At 36.8% G+C, this 20,754-nt stretch overlaps 1 protein-coding gene across 2 annotated transcripts in view; it reads left to right on the plus strand.

The window, feature by feature from the left end:
* Positions 1-19,065, plus strand: part of TMEM209 (transmembrane protein 209) — a 29,815-nt gene extending 10,750 nt beyond the window's left edge. For both annotated transcript variants that reach the window (XM_047763532.1, XM_047763533.1), the window contains exons 9-15: positions 1,273-1,369; positions 4,847-4,972; positions 7,361-7,458; positions 8,564-8,678; positions 8,773-8,870; positions 11,968-12,041; positions 17,638-19,065. In XM_047763532.1, coding sequence (XP_047619488.1) covers positions 1,273-1,369; positions 4,847-4,972; positions 7,361-7,458; positions 8,564-8,678; positions 8,773-8,870; positions 11,968-12,041; positions 17,638-17,692 — 663 coding nt within the window. In that variant the 3' untranslated portion in view covers positions 17,693-19,065. The remainder of the gene's footprint in view (positions 1-1,272; positions 1,370-4,846; positions 4,973-7,360; positions 7,459-8,563; positions 8,679-8,772; positions 8,871-11,967; positions 12,042-17,637) is intronic.
* The last annotated feature ends 1,689 nt before the right edge of the window (positions 19,066-20,754 follow it).

Consider the following 20,754-nt stretch of genomic DNA (forward strand, 5'->3'; position numbering starts at 1 on the left):
ACATGGGTTCAGTCCCTGGCCTCAATCGGTGGATTAGGGATCCGGCATTACTGTGAGCTTCAGTGTAAGTTAACAGACACAGCTTGGATCCTGCATTGCTGTGACTGTGGCATAGGCTGGTGGCTGCAGCTTTGATTCGACCCCTAGCCTGAGAACTTCCATATGCCACAGGTTCGGCACTAAAAAAATAAAATAAAATAAAATATAAAGTCTTGGTCAGGAGCATTAGCTTCCAAGAAATACAAACACAATCTGTTACTAAATTCCTTAGGCTGAAGTGTTCTGAAATTTAGAGTGTTTTTGATTTTTTTAAAAAAGCGGTATGCACGTACCATATATCTTGTAACACACTAGCAGAATCTGGTTAGCACTCAGTGATCAATCACATTAATGTTTCTGCAGCAAAGCATAGGAGCAGTCACACTAAGTAGGATAAAGTCTATAAATAGCTTCATGGGAATTCAGTTCAGGTCTTGCCAATATATAAAATTTTCTTGGTAAATGAATTATTAACACTTTCCATTTTCAGAGGTTTTTTAATTCAAAAAATTTTATAAGGAATCGTGTAGACTTGTATTTGATCTGAAACTTTTTTTCATCCTTCTACTTTATGGTTAAATAGAAGCAAGGAAACAGAAGCGGTGTTTGAAGTTGCTGTGAACACAAACACGAAACACATAACACACAAACCAGATGGAGTGTTTCCTTGGGCAGTCTTTTCGCATCCCAGAATTAGTTTGATATTAACCATGCAAGGTGGCATTTGAAATTGCTAGTCCTGAAGTGAATATTGAAATATTCACAAACTAGTTTGAAATACAATAAAATCTGTTTTCTACATGGTTAGTGAATTGAGTGAGCCTGCTGAGAGGTAATCAGTTATGTTAGTTTTAAAAACTATTTTACTAACCACAAACCAATATAAATGCTTCATGCATAAATCTGTAAATAATTATCCTAGAAATGCAAACTGAACATGATCCTTTTAGCTCAGTATAATCATAGAAAGAAGAATTTTAGTAAAACAACATACTGAAAGTTTTATATCTTCTTCAGAAATAAAATAGGCATATGTGATTAAAGAATACAACTTTATAGTCTAATAACATATTTACATAACTCTCTAGACTTTAGGGAACTGCTACTTCCATTCTATTTAACTATACTCTGATGATATTCAAGTACAAGACAGTAGAAAAAGTTCCTTGAAAATAATTTTTGAGAAGTACTTTAGAATTAGGTGTCTAAAATCTTTGCCTCGTTTCTTCGTAGTGGATCAATGAGACGATATTAGTGCCACTTGTGCAAGAGATTGAGTCTGTCAGCACACAGATGAGGCGAATGGGTTGTCCAGAGCTGCAAATAGGAGGTATGTGAAATTAGAGCCCAGCATTTGATTTCATTCAGTGAATCTGCCCAGTGGAAAATTTCTTGTAATGGGCTTATTTAACATCATTTATTATCTTGAGGTGAAGCAAAAACCAAATGTCTCTAATATTGCTTTTTAAAAAATCTAACAGTTTTATTGAGATACTGCAGTTCACCTATTTAAAGTCTACAATTAGAAGTTCCCTAGTGGTTCAGTGGGTTGAGGACCTGGTGTTGTTACTGCTATGACTCGGGTCACAGCTGTTGCACTGGTTTTATCCCTTTTTATCCCTGGCCTGGGAATTTCTGCATGCCATGGGTACAGCCAAAAAAACAAATCAATTAAAAAATAAAGTCTACAATTGAAAGGGTTTGAGTTGTGCAGGCATCACCACAATCAAGTTTAGAAGATTTCATCACCCAAAAAGAAACCCCAGGTACCAGTTTACCACCACCACCCATTTCCTAGCCCTAGGCCACTACTGGTTGGTTTTAGATATTTCATCTAAATGGGATCGTGCACTATGTTGTCCTTTGTTGCTGGCTTCTCTCACTTAACATAATGTTTTCAGTCATCCATGTTTGTCAGTACTTCCTTTTTTTGTGTGTCTTTTTGCGGCATATGGAGGTTCCCAGGCTAGGGGTCCAATCGGAGCTGTAGCTGCCGGCCTACACCTGAGCCACAGCAACACAGGGTCTGAGCCACGTCTGCAACCTACACCACAGCTCACGGCAATGCTGGATCCTTAACCCACTGAGTGAGGCCAGGGATCGAACTCTCAACCTCATGGTTACCAGTCGGGTTCATTAACCGCTGAGCCACGACTGGAACTCCCAGTACTTTGGGTTTTTTTTTTTCTGTTTTTTTTTGTCTTTTTGCCTTTTGTTGTTGTTGTTGTTGTTGTTACTGTTGCTATTTCTTGGGCCGCTCCCTCGGCATATGGAGGTTCCCAGGCTAGGGGTTGAATCGGAGCTGTAGCCACCGGCCTACGCCAGAACCACAGCAACTCGGGATCCGAGCCTCGTCTGCAACCTACACCACAGCTCACGGCAATGCCGGATCATTAACCCACTGAGCAAGGCCAGGGATCGAACCCGCAACCTCATGGTTCCTAGTCGGATTCGTTAACCACTGCGCCACGACGGGAACTCCCACTTTGGTTTTTTTTATTGCCAGATAATATCCTATTGTTTGGATTTACCACGTTGTGTTTACCCATTCATCCGTTGATAGACATTTGGATTGTTTTCCCTTTTTGGTTATTATGAATAATGCTGCTGTGAAGGGTTGTCTACATGTGTTTCTGTGAATATGTTTTAATTTCTCTCGGGTATTACTCAGGAGTGGGATCGCTAAGCCATTTGATAACTCCAAGTTTCACCTTTTGAGAAATTGCCAGACTTTTTCTCAAACAGCTGCACCATTTGACATTCCCCACCTGCAGTGTTTGAGGGTTCCAGTTTCTCACATCCTTGCCCATACTTGTTATCGTTTGTTTCTTTTATTATCATTATCCTAATGCATGCGAAATGGTATCACATTGTGGTTTTAGTTTGCATTTCCCTGATGGCTAATTATGTAGAGTATCTTTTCATGTGCTGGGCCATTTGTATATCTTTTCAGATCCTTTACCCAATTTTCCCCCTTTACACATGTTTAAATTGGGGTGTTCCTCTTTTTATTATTGAGTTGTAGATGTTCTTTATATATTCAAGAGATACAAGTCTCTTTTTAGATATTAATTACAAAGTTGTACAAAGCATGAGAAATGTATAACAGTGTTAATTTAAAACCACGTTTTCAACTTTCTTATCTGCTAAAATAAAACTGTTAAGGTTTTATGTAATATAATTTTTCTGAAATACATGTATTGCAATTTAATGAGTGTTGTGTAACTAGGTTTCAAAACAAAGAATATTTAGTCAACCAGCTCTTTCTAGAGAATAAATTTTTCCTGAAATATGTAAGTGCTTCAGATTGCACATTAACACTTTCCACTTTACTTGAGGTATCTTTTGGTCAGTCTGTCCTCTGGACTAAGGATGGAATTGTACATCACTAAAGTATCTATTTATTGAGTACCCAAATGTTTTATATATAATATAACACAACACTCACGTTAACCTTGAAAGCTAGCTGTTAATGTCCCATTCTGTGGATCAGGCTGTTAAGATTCAGAGAGGTTAAGTAACCTGCCCAGTGTCACAGAGGAGTGATTTGAGGCCAAAGCTCTCTGACTCCAAAGTCAGAATGGTTATCTTCTAGGTCTTAGTAATGTTATTTGAAACTGTGCTTAGCCTTTCTGACCTGTTTATAAGCCATAAAAATATGTATCTTTCACAACATTTTACCACTGTAAAATGCTTTTTTTAAAAAAGAATAGCATTGTTTTATCACTACAGAAGCAATGTGCATATGTTCATTGTAGATACTTCAGAAAGTACAGAAATAAACAAAGAATATTACCCATGATTCTGCTTGCAAAGATAACCGCAGTCAATCAGTTTTAAATCACAATTCCTTGTTTTGGAGGAAAATACTATGATACTAACTAGAACATTAAAATATGAAAAGTGTGTTTCTAGGAGTTGAGGAAATCGTACATATGTGTGTATATATTTTTATTTAAATTTGTCTCACACTGTTTTATAACCTGCTTTTTCCCCCTCCACTTCTTCTATTTTGTTAAATATTCTCCAGTGCTAATTTTATGGCTGGTCTTTATTTCTTTTTTATATATGGGATATATTGTATTTAATCAATCTTTATCATTTAAAATTTAGAGGATTTTCCCTTTACTGTTATTAATAATACTGTGAGTAAATGTCCTTTTATTTAAATATTTGAGTACCTTCATAATTATTTCTTTAGGATAATTTCTTAGGGGTAAATTTGTTAGTTCATTAGGAATAAATGTGTTAAAGCTATTAATGTACATAATCCTTCAAAAAGCTGGTACCAGTTTATTCTAGCAACAGTGTCACATGTAAGACTGCCTTTTTCCCAACTTTGAGTATTACTAGGAAGGTTGGACATTTTGAAACTTTCTGTTGGTTTGTTAGTTTCTTTGGATAGTTGTTTTTCACAATATGATGAAAGAAATCACTGTCATAAAAAGTTTTCACTTGTCACTGGCATAATGGATAACTTTCATTTCAGCCTGATTTTGAAAGCTATCATGTATCTTTTTATATATACCCCACAAAAAATCTACATGTTAGTTGTTTATAGATGTGTCAAAATGGATTTGGCTGTTTTTTGGACTCTATGTACGTGCGTGTGTTTGTACGTGGAAATCTGGCCACCTTGCCAGAAATGATAAAATAAATTGTAGGTAAAGTAAATAATGCAGATTAAGACAAAACTGTTGTTGCTTTTATTTATTCCTTCAGCATCTGTTGAGGGAAGAGCATTTGAAGTTTTTTCAGAGATCCACATGAGGAATAATCTATGTTCTGTGTGTTTTAATTTTAACAGAGGCTAGTATTACTAGCTTGAAACAGGCTGCTCTGGTCAAAGCTCCACTCATTCCAACTCTAAATACGATCGTGCAGTATCTAGACCTCACGCCAAATCAGGAGTACTTGTTTGAAAGGATCAAAGGTAATTATTGATTTGAAGAAGGAAAAAAATAAGAGCTTTTTCACTACTTTGAGATTTTATAAATTACAAAGATAACATGGAAAATTTTTTTGAAAAAAGTATAAATATCACTGAATATGATCTTATTTTATAAATATGTGTTTAAATTATGGCTTCATTAAAGCTAACACTGGAACACCTTCAGAGTTTTTTTATATGCTTAAGAATTATACACAACTGTATAAGTCAACTGTATTCCAATAAAATTTTTTTAAAAAGAGTTATCAGAATAATATAGTTAGCCTTGAATACATTAATTAATAATTTTATTCTGTGCAGGAAAAGTTAAAAATAGCTAAATGGGCTCACATGAATATTTCATTCGTTTTCTGTCCTTAAACTACCAAGAATGGATGCCACAAGACATTCTTTATAATTTCAGCATGCTGACCCTTATTTCTTTCAGTTTTTATAATTCATCTGTAATATATTGCTTCTTTATATTTCTGTTACATTTTGATTATTTGGGGAATGTGGTCTTCTGAGGAGACTGACTTGAGAATCAGGAAATGTAGCCTCCCTCATACTCCTACATACACTATGCCTCTGTACATTCATTTATTTGGATAAACTCTGTAAAATGTTCTTATGACTAAAATGAGTTTTAGAATAGTATTTCACTCTTAAGATTTATTGTAAATCTTAATTTGAAAATGTTATGGTGGCCTTTCTCTCTTCTAGGTTTGGACTGGGCTTCTGGAGTAAGCATTTATCATGACTTTTAAGAAACTTTTCATATAAGAAGAATTCAAATCTACTTGAGATTAGAATTCAAATCTAGTTAAGATTATGGTCAACCTTTCTGTGCACAGCACCCAGTCCCAACAACCATCAGTCCCTGGGCAACCTCTGCTTTATCCATATCCCCGTTCACCTCTTCCCTTCTTGTATTCTTTGAAGCCAGTCCTGCATATCATTATCACGTCATCTGCAGATATCTTCCTATGTATCTGTAGAAGAAGATAAGGCCTTTTTAAAAGATAACCACAAACAGTTATCACGCCTATTTTTGTATCATGAAATATATAGCTTATGTACTTATTTCCAACCATTTCATAAAATGTCTAATTACTGCTTTTGGTAATGTTTGTTTGAATTGGGATTAAAATATTATCACGTGTTGTGGTTGATTAATATATTTTAAGTTTTTTTTAAGCTTAATGTATTTTAAGTTTCTTTTTTTCCATGCATCATTTTTTTCTTTGCAACTTACTGTTTGTTTGTTTGTTTGTTTTCTTTTTCCTTTTTTGACCATACTGTGGCATATGGAAGTTCCTGGGCCAGGGATCAGATCGGACCTGCAGCTGCGACCTACGACGCCCTCAGCTGTGGCAATGCCAGATCCTTTAACCCACTGTGCTGGGTTGGGGGATCCAACCTGCCTCCTGGTGCTACAAAGATGCCACCAATCCCGTTGCACCACAGCAGGAACTCCTCTTTGCAACTTACTATTGAAGGAACTGAATTGTCTGTCTTGTAAAGTTTCCATGGTGTGAATGCTGAATGCATCCCCATGGTGTATTTCTGCATGATCCTCTGTTCTTTGTATTTCCTGTTTGCAGTTTTTGGCAAGAGTGCCCCATATATACCAGCATATTTATACATCCAAAACAAAGTATGTGTGTGTGCACATATATAAAACTGTGTGTATATATATATATATATATATAAAGTTTTGTATTCTATATCAAATATACAAACAAGTTTAAAAAACACAGTGACCCCTATATGGGCCTTCTCGATTGAACAGTTACCATCATTTTGCCATATTTGATACTCTTTTCTCCATATATACATACATACATGCATTTTACATACACACACAAACTTTTTTTGCTCTACCATTGTGGATAGCGTTACTTTTCAGCACGTGAGTTCCTAAAAACAAGAACATTTTCCTAAATAACCAAAATATAATTATCAGACCTTGGGATAAATATTTCTATATTATTATTTGATATTAAAGTTCATATTCAAATTTTCCAATTGTCCAAAGAATGTTATATACTCATTTTTTTCCTAACCAGGGTAGAGGTTTATGTTCATACATTACATTGTGTTGTTTTATCTTTTTTTGTCATTGTTGTTCTCTTTGTCTAGAAAAGTTCTACAGTCTTTTTTTTTCCCCACATAACATTGACTTTTTAAAGAATCCAGAAAGTGTTCTTGTCTCACACTTCAGATTTATCTAATTTTTTTTCTTCATGGTGCTATTTAAATTAACCTTCTATGTCTTGTCTTTCTTTATTTGCATGTTTGGGTATGCTTTCCTTATTATGACCTCCTAGCCTGCTTTTTCTTCTTTCTTATATATTCTTAGCTTTTTTAATCTCACCTTTGTTGCTACAGAACTTTCTCAAGGAGGTTGCATGAGCTCCTTCCGATGGAATAGAGGTGGAGACTTCAAAGGCCGCAAGTGGGATACAGACCTGCCCACCGATTCTGCTGTAAGTCCTCAGTTAATTATTTTGTTTTTTTCAGTTTAATATTTTTGTTATTAGGTTTATTTCTCCATTATAAAAATAAATATTAAAAAGAACTTAAAAACTAAGTAGAAATAAAAAATTAAAATTGTATCAGCATCTTAACGCAATCACTGTTAATATTTTAGGATTTTTCTTTCCATACTTATATCATGCATTTTTTAATGTTCTTATCCTAGGTATAATTATCCTATATGTAAAATTTTTCACCTTTTTTTTCACTTTTCATTGTTTAAGTGTTTGTATTATTGTACACTGTCATTCAGCTGTTCTCCTATGTTTGAACCTAAAAGTTTGGGAACCATGTAGTAGGAGGAAGGTTTTTGTTATTCTATTATTTTTCTTTTTTTTTAGGGCCACACCTGTGGCATATGGAGGTTCCCAGGCTAGGGGTCTAATTGGAGCTGCAGCTGCCAGCCTACGCCATAGCCACAGCAACATGGGATCTGAGCTGCATCTACATCCTACAGCACAGCTCACAGCAATGCCAGATCCTTAACCCACTGAGCAAGGCCAGGGATGGAACCTGTATCCTCATGGATACCAGTTGGGTATGTAACCCACTGAGCCTCAATGGGAACTCCCTGTTATTCTGTCTTAAATAATTACTGCCAGGAATAACATGGTGCATGTTTCTTTCTTATTTGAGATTATGACTTTAAGAAAGTTTCCTAGAATTAGATTTATGAGATCAAAAAGTATAAAGTTTTGAGCCTTTAAGAGTCTTTCAAAATTAAATCTTTTTAATAATAATTGTTATGTGTGAAAATGAAGTTTTAAAGGTTGATACTCAAGTTGAAAATTGAATGTATGTGTATTTTACCTTGATTTTGCTATTAATTAATTGTATGGGTGTGAATGATACACTTAACAGAAAACTAGGAATGTCTTGCTTTTATCTTTTCATTTTATAGATACCATCTTAAAAGTATAATCCCTTGAAAGCATTTTTGCTAATTCTTTCTTTGGAAAGAATTTAAAAATTGGAGTCATTATAAACAGATGTTTAAATGCCACATACTTTATAGAGTTTCATGCTGACTTTAAAAAATTGTTTCCTCATCTTCAGATCATCATGCATGTATTTTGCACCTACCTTGATTCCAGATTACCTCCACATCCCAAATATCCTGATGGAAAAACATTTACTTCTCAGCACTTTGTTCAAACACCAAATAAACCAGGTATCAACCTCTCCTAAAGGAATGTTGAGCTTTTCGCATGAAATCCATATTGCAGTCTGGCTTTGTTTTTTAACATATCATATTTCCTTTACAGATGTGACAAATGAGAATGTTTTTTGTGTTTATCAGAGTGCTATCAACCCTCCCCACTATGAGCTCATCTACCAGCGTCATGTCTATAATCTTCCAAAGGTATTTCTGAAATGTAGCCATTGCTATTGCAAATGTCAGGGATGACTTGCTTTGATAAGATTTTTAAAATTAGATTCTCTTGTTTATGAAGTAGGTGAACTTTTTAAATTAGGGGAAATATGCTACTTTTATATCCCTTTTTGAAAAACTATAAAAGTAATATGTACTTAATTTGGAAGAGTATGAAGAAAAGGAAGAAAAGTCACTCACTATTTAGAGGAAGCTATTATTAACATTTTTTCCTCTGTTCAGGCTGTGCCCATGACCTGCAAAGGTTCCCAGGCCAAGGATCAAACCCGAGCCACAGGAGTGACAAAGCCTGATCTTTAACCCACCGCTCCACCAGGGAATTCCTATTGTTAACATTTTAATGGGTTGTTCAGGGTGGGGGGCTTGGAGGGGCTTGTTTTTTTGTTTTGTTTTATTTTGTTTTGGTAAATTTCATTTGATCTTTCTGTGTACTTTTATGGGTCGAAATTATATTATTTATGTAGTTTCATAACCTTTTAAAAATTAACTTTGTAACATAACTTTCCATGCCTTTAAAAGTCTCCATAAAAACATTTTATGGGAGTTCTCATTTTGGCTCAGTGGGTTGTGACTCTGACTAGTATTCATGAGGACATGGGTTTAGTCCTTGGCTTTACTTAATGGGTTAAGAATCTGACATTGCCATGAGCTGTGGTATAGGTTGCAGATGCAGCTTAGATCCCTCGTTGCTGTGGCTGTGGTGTAGGCCTGCAGCTGCAGCTCCAATTCCACCCCTAGCCTAGGAACTTCCATATGCTGAGGGTGTGGCCCTAAAAAGCAAAAACAAAGAACAACAACAAAACCACTTTATGGCTTTTTTTTTTTTTTTTTTTTTAATGAGGGGAGTTCCCAGGTGGCTCAATGGGTTAAGGATCCAGTGTTGTCACTGCAGTGACTTGGGTTTCATCCCTGGCCGGGGAACTTTCACAAGCCACAGGCACAGCTAAAAAAGAAAAAAACTTCATCATAAGATTGTAATTTGTCAACCTCTCCCCTACAGTTGGACATTTTGGATGTTTCTGATTCTTCATTATCAAAAATACTGCTGAGTATGTATCTTTATACATACAGCTATCCGCATTTTGGATAATTTTTTAGCCCAACATCCACAAGTAGGTTTCTAGGTTATGGAATATTTTCAAGGCTATTAAAAATAGATTATCAAATCACCTTATTAAAAAGGTCATTTGTACCAGTTTACACTTCTATCCAGGTATTTTACTCTTGCTTACAAACATCAGTTCTGTTGATGACCTTTCCAGTTATTTTTGTTGTTAGCATCTTAACTGAGAAATTTTACATTGACTAAAATTCCAAATTATATTCTTGGAATTCTCACTGTGGTGCAGTGGGTTAAGAATCCCAACTGCAGTGGCTCAGGTCACCACAGAAGTATGGGTTCAACCCCCAGCCTGGTGCAGTAGGTTAAAGGATCACTAGATCCTGGCCGGGAACTTCCATTGCTGCAGGTATGGACATAAAAAAATAAATATTCTTCACTCCATCAAATATCCAGGAGAGGAGTTCCCTGGTGGGTTAGCAGTTAAAGGATCCAGCATCGGCACTGTTGTAGCTTGGGTTCCATCTCTAGCCAAGGAACTTCTGAGTGATACAAGACTGGCCAAAAAATAAGAATAATAATTTTTTTAAAAATACCCCAGAGAGAATATTTATTTCATTTTTTTTGAAGTTTAGTATTTTAACTCTGTAAGTATAAATATTTTGAGCCATTTAAATTCTTTGCAAATCCTTATTCATTTATTTATTTATTTTAAGAAATACTGTCTTTTTTTTGTTGTTGTTTTTTTTGGCTGCCCTAAGGCATAATGGAGTTCTAAGGCCAGGGATCAAATCCAGCCACAGTTGGCAGCCTACACCACAGCTTCGGCAATGCCAGATCCTTAACCCACTGTCCCAGACCAGGGATCAAACCTGTGTCCCAGCTCTGCAGAGATGCCGCTGATTGCTGATTCCATTGCACCATAGTGGGAACTCCTAAGAAACCCTGTCTTTTAAAAAATCATTTATCCTGATTTTTTTTTAGTATAAACAGTAAATCAGAGTAAGCAGGTATAAGTTAGTAAGTTAAAAATATAAATTAAGAGCTATTTCACAGACCAGAAGTTACATATAATAGTTTGACTTTAGTGCTAACAAAATGCTGCCTCGGAGTTCCTATTGTGGCTCAGTAACAAACCCAGCTAGGATCCATGCGGATGTGGGTTTGATCCCTGGCCTCACTCAGTGGGTTAAGGATCCAGCGTTGCTCTGATCTGTGGTGTAGGTCACAGGCGCAGCTTGGATCACGAGTTGGTGTGGCTCTGGCATAGGCCGGTGGCTACAGCTCCAATTAGACCCCCAGCCTGGGAACCTCCATGTGCTCCAGGTGTGGCCCTAAAAAAAGCCAAAAAACAAAAACAAAACAAAAAACAATGCTACCTCACAGTCCCTTGGTAGATAAATAAATTTACATTTAACATGTTATTTACACTGATATTAACATATATTGTAATGTATTTTGAAGTGTGATAAAAGGTTTTTTAGTCCCAACACTTGTTTTTGCTGTTAATTTGGTGGATAGAGCATTTTTTGTGTGTAGAATACAGGGATGCCAGCCTCAGAATAGCTCCCTTCCATATCTTCATAAATGTTGTTCCCCATGTGTGTGAACTTCACAGTGCGTCTATTTCTGCTCATCTTGTAGGTCTTAACTTAAAAAAATCTCTGCCTGCCTCACCAGTCTGGGTTTAATGTGTGTGTGTTCCCATAGCACCTCACACTTCCTCCTCCCTCATAACCTTCATCACACTTTATTGTAATCCTGAGTTTACTATCTGCCTTTCCTATAAGACTTTAAACTCTTTGATGACATGGATCCACTCTCTCTGATTTACCACGATTTACCACTTCCTAGCACAAAAGTAGGCATTTTATTTAACGAATGAAAGTCTGAATTACCTGGAATCCTAAATTAGTAGAATGTAAGTTGATAGGATCTGCATTTACCTATCAGGCTGAATCTTTGGTTTGGTTTTAAATCTTGCTTTATTTTTTGTCTCTGTTCCAGGGCCGAAATAATATGTTTCATACATTGTTAATGTTCCTCTACATCATAAAGACTAAAGAGTCAGGAATGCTTGGGTAAGTATTTATGCTTCACAAACGTGAGTACTTAATTTATGTACTATTTTTCTTCTTATGTTCACATTCTGCACAAGTCAGCATCATCCACTGAAAAGACTTGTAGACTGAACAGTAAAAGATATGGAATTCCTGTTGTGGCTCAGCGGAAACAAATCCAACTAGGAACCATGAGGATGCAGATTCAGTCCCTGTCCTTGCTCAGTGGGTTAAGGATCCAGCGTTGCTATGAGCTGTGGTGTAGGTCACAGATGTGGCTTGGACCGCATGTGGCTGTGGCTGTGGCATAGGCCAGCAGCTGTAGCTCCAATTCAACCCCTAGCCTGGGAACTTCCATATGCTGCAGGTGCAGCCCTAAAAAGCAAGAAAAAAGAGAGAGAGAGATGGCTTCTAGTACTAACTCACCCTGTCACTGACCAGCTCTGTCATGTTGCACAAGTCCATTAATTCCTTAGAACCTCCATTTCCCTATTGATAAAAAGACAGTCGGAGCACATCATTGGCTTTACAGTTGTGTCCCCCAGAGGAACAACTCTGATACATGGTGGCTCTTGCCACTTTAAATTAAAAAAAAAAAAAAAAAGCAACTGGAGTCCTATTTTTCTTCAAGCCATCCCAATTCAGACATAAAGCCTTCTGCACAATGTTTACACTTCCAGAGAGACTGAATCAGCACCCGTTCCATAATATTGTTAATTGGGATGGAAAAATGGTCAGTTGAAACTGTCTACTTTGTTTATTCTAAATACTTAGTAATGATGCTCACATACTGTTACAATAAACTCAAAATTGCTGTCATGTAATTTTGGTGATTTGAAATGTTAGTGCTTCAAATAATATTTGAAGTAAGTGGACCCCAGCTAGTGCTGGGAAATGTGATAATACAAGGCCTGGAAGTCTGAATATCTGGATTCTGGGTCCTGTTCTGCCTGTACCAGGTAACCCAAGGCTAAACAAATGTAAAGGGAAGGGCTGAGTAGAAAACATCAGGGATTTGTTCCAGTTCTGATATGCATGCCTCGTCTCAGTTTTATTTAGGTGTCCTGTTTTATACAGGTTCTAGAACTGGACTGTGCAACACAGAAGCCACCAGCCACATGTGGCATTGAGCATTTGAAACATGACTAGATCAAACTGAGTTGGGTTCGCAGTGTCAAAATTACATAGACTAGAACTTGAAGTCCTAGTACCAAAAAAAAAAAATCTCAATAATTTTGTATATTGTTTACATGTTAATACATTGGATATATTGAGTTAGATGAAATACATTAAAAATTATTTTCACCTTTTTAAAATTTTTAACTTTTTGTATATATGTATATATAATATATACATAATATATATACATTATATTTCTGTTGGATAGCAGTGCTATAGAGAAAGCAAAATTCCTGTCCTCAAACAAATTAAATGCAAAGATCTTTAAGATATTAACAGAAATTAATAAACATTTATAAACATTTGTCAGCTTTTATCATATTTTTTAATATAAGAAAGATTAAATAGGAAACTTTTGTCACGCATCTATGTTAACATGGCTGTTTTTTCTTTCTTTCTTTTTTTTTTTTTTGTCTTTTTGCCATTTCTAGGGCCACTCCCATATCACATGGAGGTTCCCAGGCTAGGGGTCCAATCAGAGCTGTAGCCACCGGCCTAAGCCACAGCCACAGCAATGCCGGATTCAAACCGTATTTGCAGCCTACACCACAGCTCACAGCAATGCCGGATCCTTAACCCACTGAGCAAGGCCATGGATTGAACCCAAAACCTCATGGTTCCTAGTCGGATTCGTTAACCACTGAGCCATGACGGGAACTCCCTTTATTTCTTTAATTGCAAAAATAATGCATGATCAATATAGAGATATTTAAACAACATAGCAGTGTATAAACTGGAAGTTGAAAATTCCCCTCTGATCAGCTCTTTCTCAGTCCCACTACCTTGAAGTATCCCATGTGTTAACAGTTTCAGGTGTATGTTTCCAGACTACTTTTGGGGGAAAGCTAATTTTGTTTTTTCATTTTGTTTAAAAATATATTGTCCTCAGGCATTACTCTGTGACCTGTCTTTTAATCTTATGGTATATCTTGGCCATTCTTCTATGTCAATCAATACAGGTTTTTTTCCCCCTAAATTTTCTAGCAGTATTTAGTTATACACATATTAGAAAGATGGAAATGCTCTAAATATATTGTTTTGTAATTCTGCACTTATCAGTGTTTCTGGAAGGCTGTTTTTGTAGTGAAGAATGAATTTGGAAATATTTTAAATAAATACTCAATTTTGGTTTTAATTGAAAATTTATCCTTTCCTCTAAAAGTCCAAATTGATACTTGATATGTAAGTGATTTGTCATGATAGTATGAAGCTCATGTTGAATGCCACATATAGTCTTATTATATGTGTAATGTAAAATCTTTCTAAGTACTTAGTGGAGCAGTAATTTACTCAGAGGCCCAAAACAATTGATATAAATTTGGGGGTTTTTTGGAGTTCCCATCATGGCTCAGCGGAGAAACGAATCTGACTAGCATCCCTTGAGGATGCAGGTTCAATTCCTGGCCTTGCTTTGTGGGTTAAGGATCCAGCATTGCTGTGAGCTGTTGTGTAGGTTGCAGACACAGCTCGGATCTCACATTGCTGTCACTGTGGTGTAGGCTGGCAGCTGTAGCTCCAATTTGACCCCTAGCCTGGGAACCTTCATATGCTTTGGGTGCAGCCCTCAAAAGACCAAAAAAAAAAAAAAAAAATTGGGGTTTTTTTTCCCCTGCTTTTTTTAAATGATTTTTATTTTTTCCATTATAATTGATTTACAGTGTTCTGTCAATTTCTACTGTACAGCAAAGTGACCCAGTCATACATATACATACATAATTTTTAAAGTCCTTATTTCTGAATGAGCAACTTATATGTGGAAAATGAAACATTTTTAGACTAAAACTAATTTGTGTTCTATTTATTCATTCATTCATTCATTCATGAATTCTTTGTACCCAGGCCACAGCAGTGAAAGGGCCAAATCCTAACCACTGAGAGCACCAGGGAACTCCCTATTGGGATTTTTTAGGGAAAATACTTTGAAATTACTAACTTTTAAAATATGACTGATTTGGAGTTCCCATCATGGCTCAGTGGTTAATGAATCTGACTAGAAACCATGAGGTTGCGGGTTTGATCCCTGGCCTTGCTCAGTGGGTTAAGGATCCGGCATTGCCGTGAGCTGTGGTGTAGGTTGCAGACGCGGCTCGTATCTGGTGTTGCTGTGACTCTGGCGTAGGCCAGCAGCAACAGCTCCGATTAGACCCCTAGCCTGGGAACCTCCATATGCTTAGGAGCGGCCCTAGAAAAGGCAAAAAGACAAAAAAAAAAAAAAAAAGACTGGTTAAACCTTTTAATACATTTTGGAACTATCAAGTGGTTAAACTTTTTTCTGTATCTTAAAGGAAATAAGCAAGTGGCTCAAATATAGTCCATTTGGAATCGTGTCCATAATGCAGCAGATTGATCCAAATACATTTATCACTGCCACATATTTGTGCAATTACTGGAATGAGATGAATGTTTTACTTCCAAAAGGGAAAAAAAATCTAGACAGTATTGACTGCATAGTAATTTAAATGTCCTGTTTAGCGAAAGACATAAATAAGCCAAATGGCAAACTGAGACAAAGCTTCTTAGTTGCAACACATAGAGCAAATCCAAGTTAATATCCATCATATATAAAGAGCATATATGTTTATTAGAAAAGAAAAATAACTTTTCATAGAAAAGTATTTTGCAGATGGTTAATAAACTTGAAAATATGCTTGGCCTCATATACAAGCAAGCCAAAATTAAAACATTTTTTTTCCTATCAGATTTGATATTTAACACTTGGAGTATTGGTGAGGGTATGAAGAAATGGGAAAACACAGTCAAGGAAATGATCTTTTTTGAAGGTCATTTTTTGGTAACATTTTTAATTTTTTTATCAAAGTTAATACATACTTATAATTTGTTGTTGTCTTTTGTCTTTTTAGGGCCGCACTCGCGGCATATGGAGGATCCCAGGCTAGGGGTCCAGTCAGAGCTGTAGCTGCTGGCCTATACCAGAGCCACAGCAACTCCAGATCCTTAACCCACTGAGCAAAGCCAGGGATCAAACCTGCAACCTCGTGGTTACTATTCGGGTTCATTAACCACTAAGCCACAACAGGAACTCCCCATACTTATAATTTTTTTTTGTCTTTTTTTTTGCTATTTCTTTGGGCCGCTTCTGCGGCATATGGAGGTTCCCAGGCTAGGGGTCTAATCGGAGCTACAGCTGCCAGCCTACACCACAGCCACAGAAACGCAGGATCCAAGCCGTCTGCGACCTACACCACAGCTCACGGCAACGCCGGATCCTTAACCCACTGAGCAAGGGCAGGGACCGAACCCACAACCTCATGGTTCCTAGTCAGATTCGTTAACCACTGCGCCACAATACTTATAATTTTAAAAGTCACATTGTACTAAAATTTCATGACAGAAATAAGTAGTTCCCAGAGTCTCCTTGTGGCGCAGCAGGTTAAGGGTTGGGCATTGTCACTGTAGCAGCACCAGTCACTGTTATGTGCAGGTTCATTCCTGGTTCAGGAACTTCCACATGCTGCAGACACAGCCAAGAAAAAAAAAAGCAGCAGCACTTCCCAGTATTCTCTAAGCCTATTTTCCAAAAGCAACCACTTGAAACTCTTGTGGCTTTCTCTTCTGATATTATTCCCATAGTTCCAGATAATAGAAGTATCCAGCTCTTCTTTGATTCTTCACTGTTGGACATTACAGCCTGATTTCTTATTTTGTTAGATGAGTCATTTATCTCTTATGGCCCTCTTCTCCTCCCCTTATACTTTGAATACAATTACATTACTCTCTGGAGTAGAAGTAGGTTTTTCTTTTTATTATATGCAATATAGTTTACTTCAAGCTATGTTAATAATACCCATAAGCAAATTTATTAAAGCATCCCTAATAATTAGAAAACTCCTAATTCAAATCAAATAAGTAAAATCCTGGAGTTCCCACTGTGGCTCAGCAGAAACAAACCTGAGTAGTATCCAGGAAGACACAGGTTCAATCCCTGGCCCCGATAGGTGGGTTAAGGATCCAGTGTTGCCATGAGCTGTGGGGTAGGCAAGCATCTTGTAGCTCCAATTTGAACCCTAAACTGGGAACTTCATGTGCCAGCCTAAAAAGCAGAAAAAAAAAAAAAAGATGAAAGTCTCTAAGAGGCTTAGCATTCCTCAGTCGTCCATTTTTTTATTTAGTTGACACTTTTACTTAAATCTTACTTGCTAAAATTGTCCTACTATCTCTGTTTGTTGTAATAATTCTTGAGGTCCACTGAAAAATTAATTTTCAACACTCCATAAATCCATTTATTCTAAATTTGGGTTTTAAACACAGTTAAGGAAACAATTGCGGTTACAAGAATTTACCTAATAAACCATGTGTAACATAACTAATTACAGAAAAGCACTAAATGTCAGTTAAACATGAATTCCTTCTAAAGACTTGTTTTAGTTATTTGAAAAATCAATTCCACTAAAAAAAAAATTTTTTTTTCTCTTTTTAGGAGAGTTAATCTTGGTCTATCCGGTGTGAATATTTTGTGGATTTTTGGCGAGTAGTAGGTCATTTAATTCCAAACATTTGGACTTTATTTGACTGAATCTGAAGTTGAATCTAAGCATCTCTGAGTCACTGCCCCTTCTGAAATAAGATGCATGTGTGTATGTTACAGACTCTATAGATTTCACAAAAAATTAGCTATTGTGAAACTTCTTTGTGAAAGTATACTCTATGTCTTATACATCAAGAAACATTACCTTCAGTTTTTTATCATTTCAGAAAAAACTGCAACTCTTCAGATTTGTGTTGACACAAAACAGTGCAGTTCCCCCTTAGCGTCGTTTTTCATTGTAACCCCCAAAGGAGAATCATCCACCTGATCCTTCCCCACAAAATTTTTTTCAGTTGAGTTATTTAGTATAAATACTTAAAAAGAAGCAAGTTGCTTGTTTTTTTTTTTTTAATCTCAATTTTCCCAGTGCTCTGCGAATCAGCCCAAGGCCTATGTTTAAAGAAATGAGGTAAATTTCTAATAATGTGTTAGTTAATGTGTATTTTTAAAATATTATTTAAAGAAGTTTGACAGTATTAGTGTTTTAAAAGTCAACACTTGGATTAAATGTAGCGAATAGAATTAAACTATTTGCATCTTAATTAAGAGGCTGAAGATGTCAAGAAAACTCTCGTTTTAATTACTCCATTTTACTATTCCATAATATTGAGTTCCCCTTCTTTAAGATCATATGACATCTTACCTCCTTAAACTTTTTAGATATGTTCAAAATATCTGGAGAATACGAAATTAGCAGGTTTGTAAGTTTTGCTTGACTTTTCTTTATTTTCTTACATGTATATGTAGTATCTCTTAAGGCTAGCTAGTAATTGTATATGTTTTGCGGATTGACTGTTACTGGAGACTGGAAACATCTAAAACCAGTATCTTCTCAATAACTGCACATCAGTATTACGCAGCTCATTTGTATGATTTGTAAATCCCATTCCTGTTTTTTAAAAGTCTGATGTCCAAAGAAAAGGAGGCTTCTATCTTCTAACTGCTGTTGATATATGCTGAGTTTGTTATGGTATTTTAGAAGAAACACCAGCTAAATATAATAACATGTTAAAATCTAAGTGTACTATTTAAAAAGTTGATAAGCATCCAAAAAATGCAATATACCGTGAATATTTCGTGTAAAAAGACTAGAGATACACATTAAAAAAGAAAGCTGGTGTGGGTGACGATACTGTGGGTAGCTTTCATATATTAACTTGTCTTCACAATGTTTGAGCCAGCATATACGCTAATAGAGCTTTTATTTAAAAATACTTTGATGAATTAAGGAACACAGTGCACTGCAAATATGGTAGGTTTTTTTGGTCCTTGTGTTAAAATGAGTATCTACTTTTCTCTAATTAAATGTTATTTATACTATGTTTCTTACAAGGTTTTCTTTTCTTTGCTGGACTCACCCATGTGGGGTCACATCCACTAATCTAGATGGTGTTCACTGTATCACCTACTCTTTTTTTCTCTGTAAATATCAGTCTTTACTTCAGCCAAATTTGTTTAAGAGCATGTCTAGATGTTTATAATTTAATTCTGGGGTTCCCTTTGTGGCTCAGGGGGTTAAGAACCTGACTAGTATCCATGAGGACGTGGGTTCGATCCCTGGCCTTGCTCATTGAGTTAAGGATCTGGCATCACATGAGCTGTGGTATAGGTCACAGACAGCTCAGATCCATATTGCTGAGACTGTGGTGTAGACCGGTAGCTGCAGCTCTCATTCGACTTCTAGGCTGGGGACTTCCATATGCCACAGATGTGCCCCCCCCCCCAAAAAAAATAATAGTAATAGTATTTTAGTTCCTACTGAGACATAAAAATGCTGTGTTGCTTGGCTTTCTCACACTGACCTACACTTTAAACTGATATCTTAGGGACAAAGACATGCGGCATGTAGGTGGCACTTCTAAACTCACCTTTGTAACATAAATCCTTTGAATGCAGGCATTCCTCAAAGGTCAGGCTTTGGTCTTTTGTCACACTGTGTATGCTTTTCCTGAGAGATCCCATTCATTCTGTGACTTCTTTTATCACCTCTCTGCATTTGATTCCCAAGTTCATACCAAGCGTACTGCCTCTCCTGAGCTCTAGTGTTAAATTTCCTGTGACCTGTCAGACATTCCGCTTGGATATCCTGTGCACTATCCATGTGTGGAGCTGAATTCACATCTGCTGAAACAGCTCCCTCTTCTAACATCCCTTTTTTCTCTTCATTGTAGTACCAGTCGCCCACGCTCAAAGCTCTGCTGTCATCTTGATTCCTTGAGCTCCCTGGGTCCCCAGTCCAATCAGGCAGCAATCTCATCCATTCTTTCTTAACAATGTCTCTTGCAGCTGTCCCTTTCCATTTCTGCTGCCACTATGCTCATTTACACCCTTATCAACTCACACAGGACTACTACAACAGCCTAATTAATCTCGCAGCTTCCTAATTGTTACCATGCTTCCAGATTTTCCAATTCATCCTGCACATTCTCTTCAAATTCATCTTCCTGAAACACCTGTTTGATCATCTCATTCTCCTGATAAATTCCTTGGCCTGACATGTAAAGCCTCCACAATCTGGCCCCAGGCTAGCCTTATCCACCTGGGTCCTTGGCTTCAGGCAGTGTAGCAGCTCCTTGCTGGGGTCTCTGAATGCCCATCCTCATCCCTCTCTGGGGATGCCCCCTCCCCCTCTGCAGTCTACCCCTGCCTTGAGACTTGGCTCTAATTAAACCTGCTGTCTTTTGGAGCTGGTCCTGACCGCTGCAGCTGGCAGTCATTTCTCCCCCAGGGTGATTTGATCTGTACCCCTTTTTTGGCCCTCAGCAAGCCATATGACTGAAGTTTTTTTTGTTTTTTTGAAGGACAATCAGAGGAATTATATGAATGAATTTAGAAGTGACGTTTAGTCTAACGGTGGGTCCTCATAGTTTGCCTCATCTTCATAAAAGACCTGGCTTTTTTACTAGTCTAATCTGTGCTGCCATTCAGGAGGACTTTGACAATGGTTGACCTACCTTTTGCAAAAGGCTTGAGTTCTCTTCGAAGGACACCTTTTGAGCAGCCAGGCAG

This window comes from Phacochoerus africanus, chromosome 16, assembly GCF_016906955.1.
Source record: "Phacochoerus africanus isolate WHEZ1 chromosome 16, ROS_Pafr_v1, whole genome shotgun sequence".
Taxonomy (NCBI): Eukaryota; Metazoa; Chordata; class Mammalia; order Artiodactyla; family Suidae; genus Phacochoerus; species Phacochoerus africanus.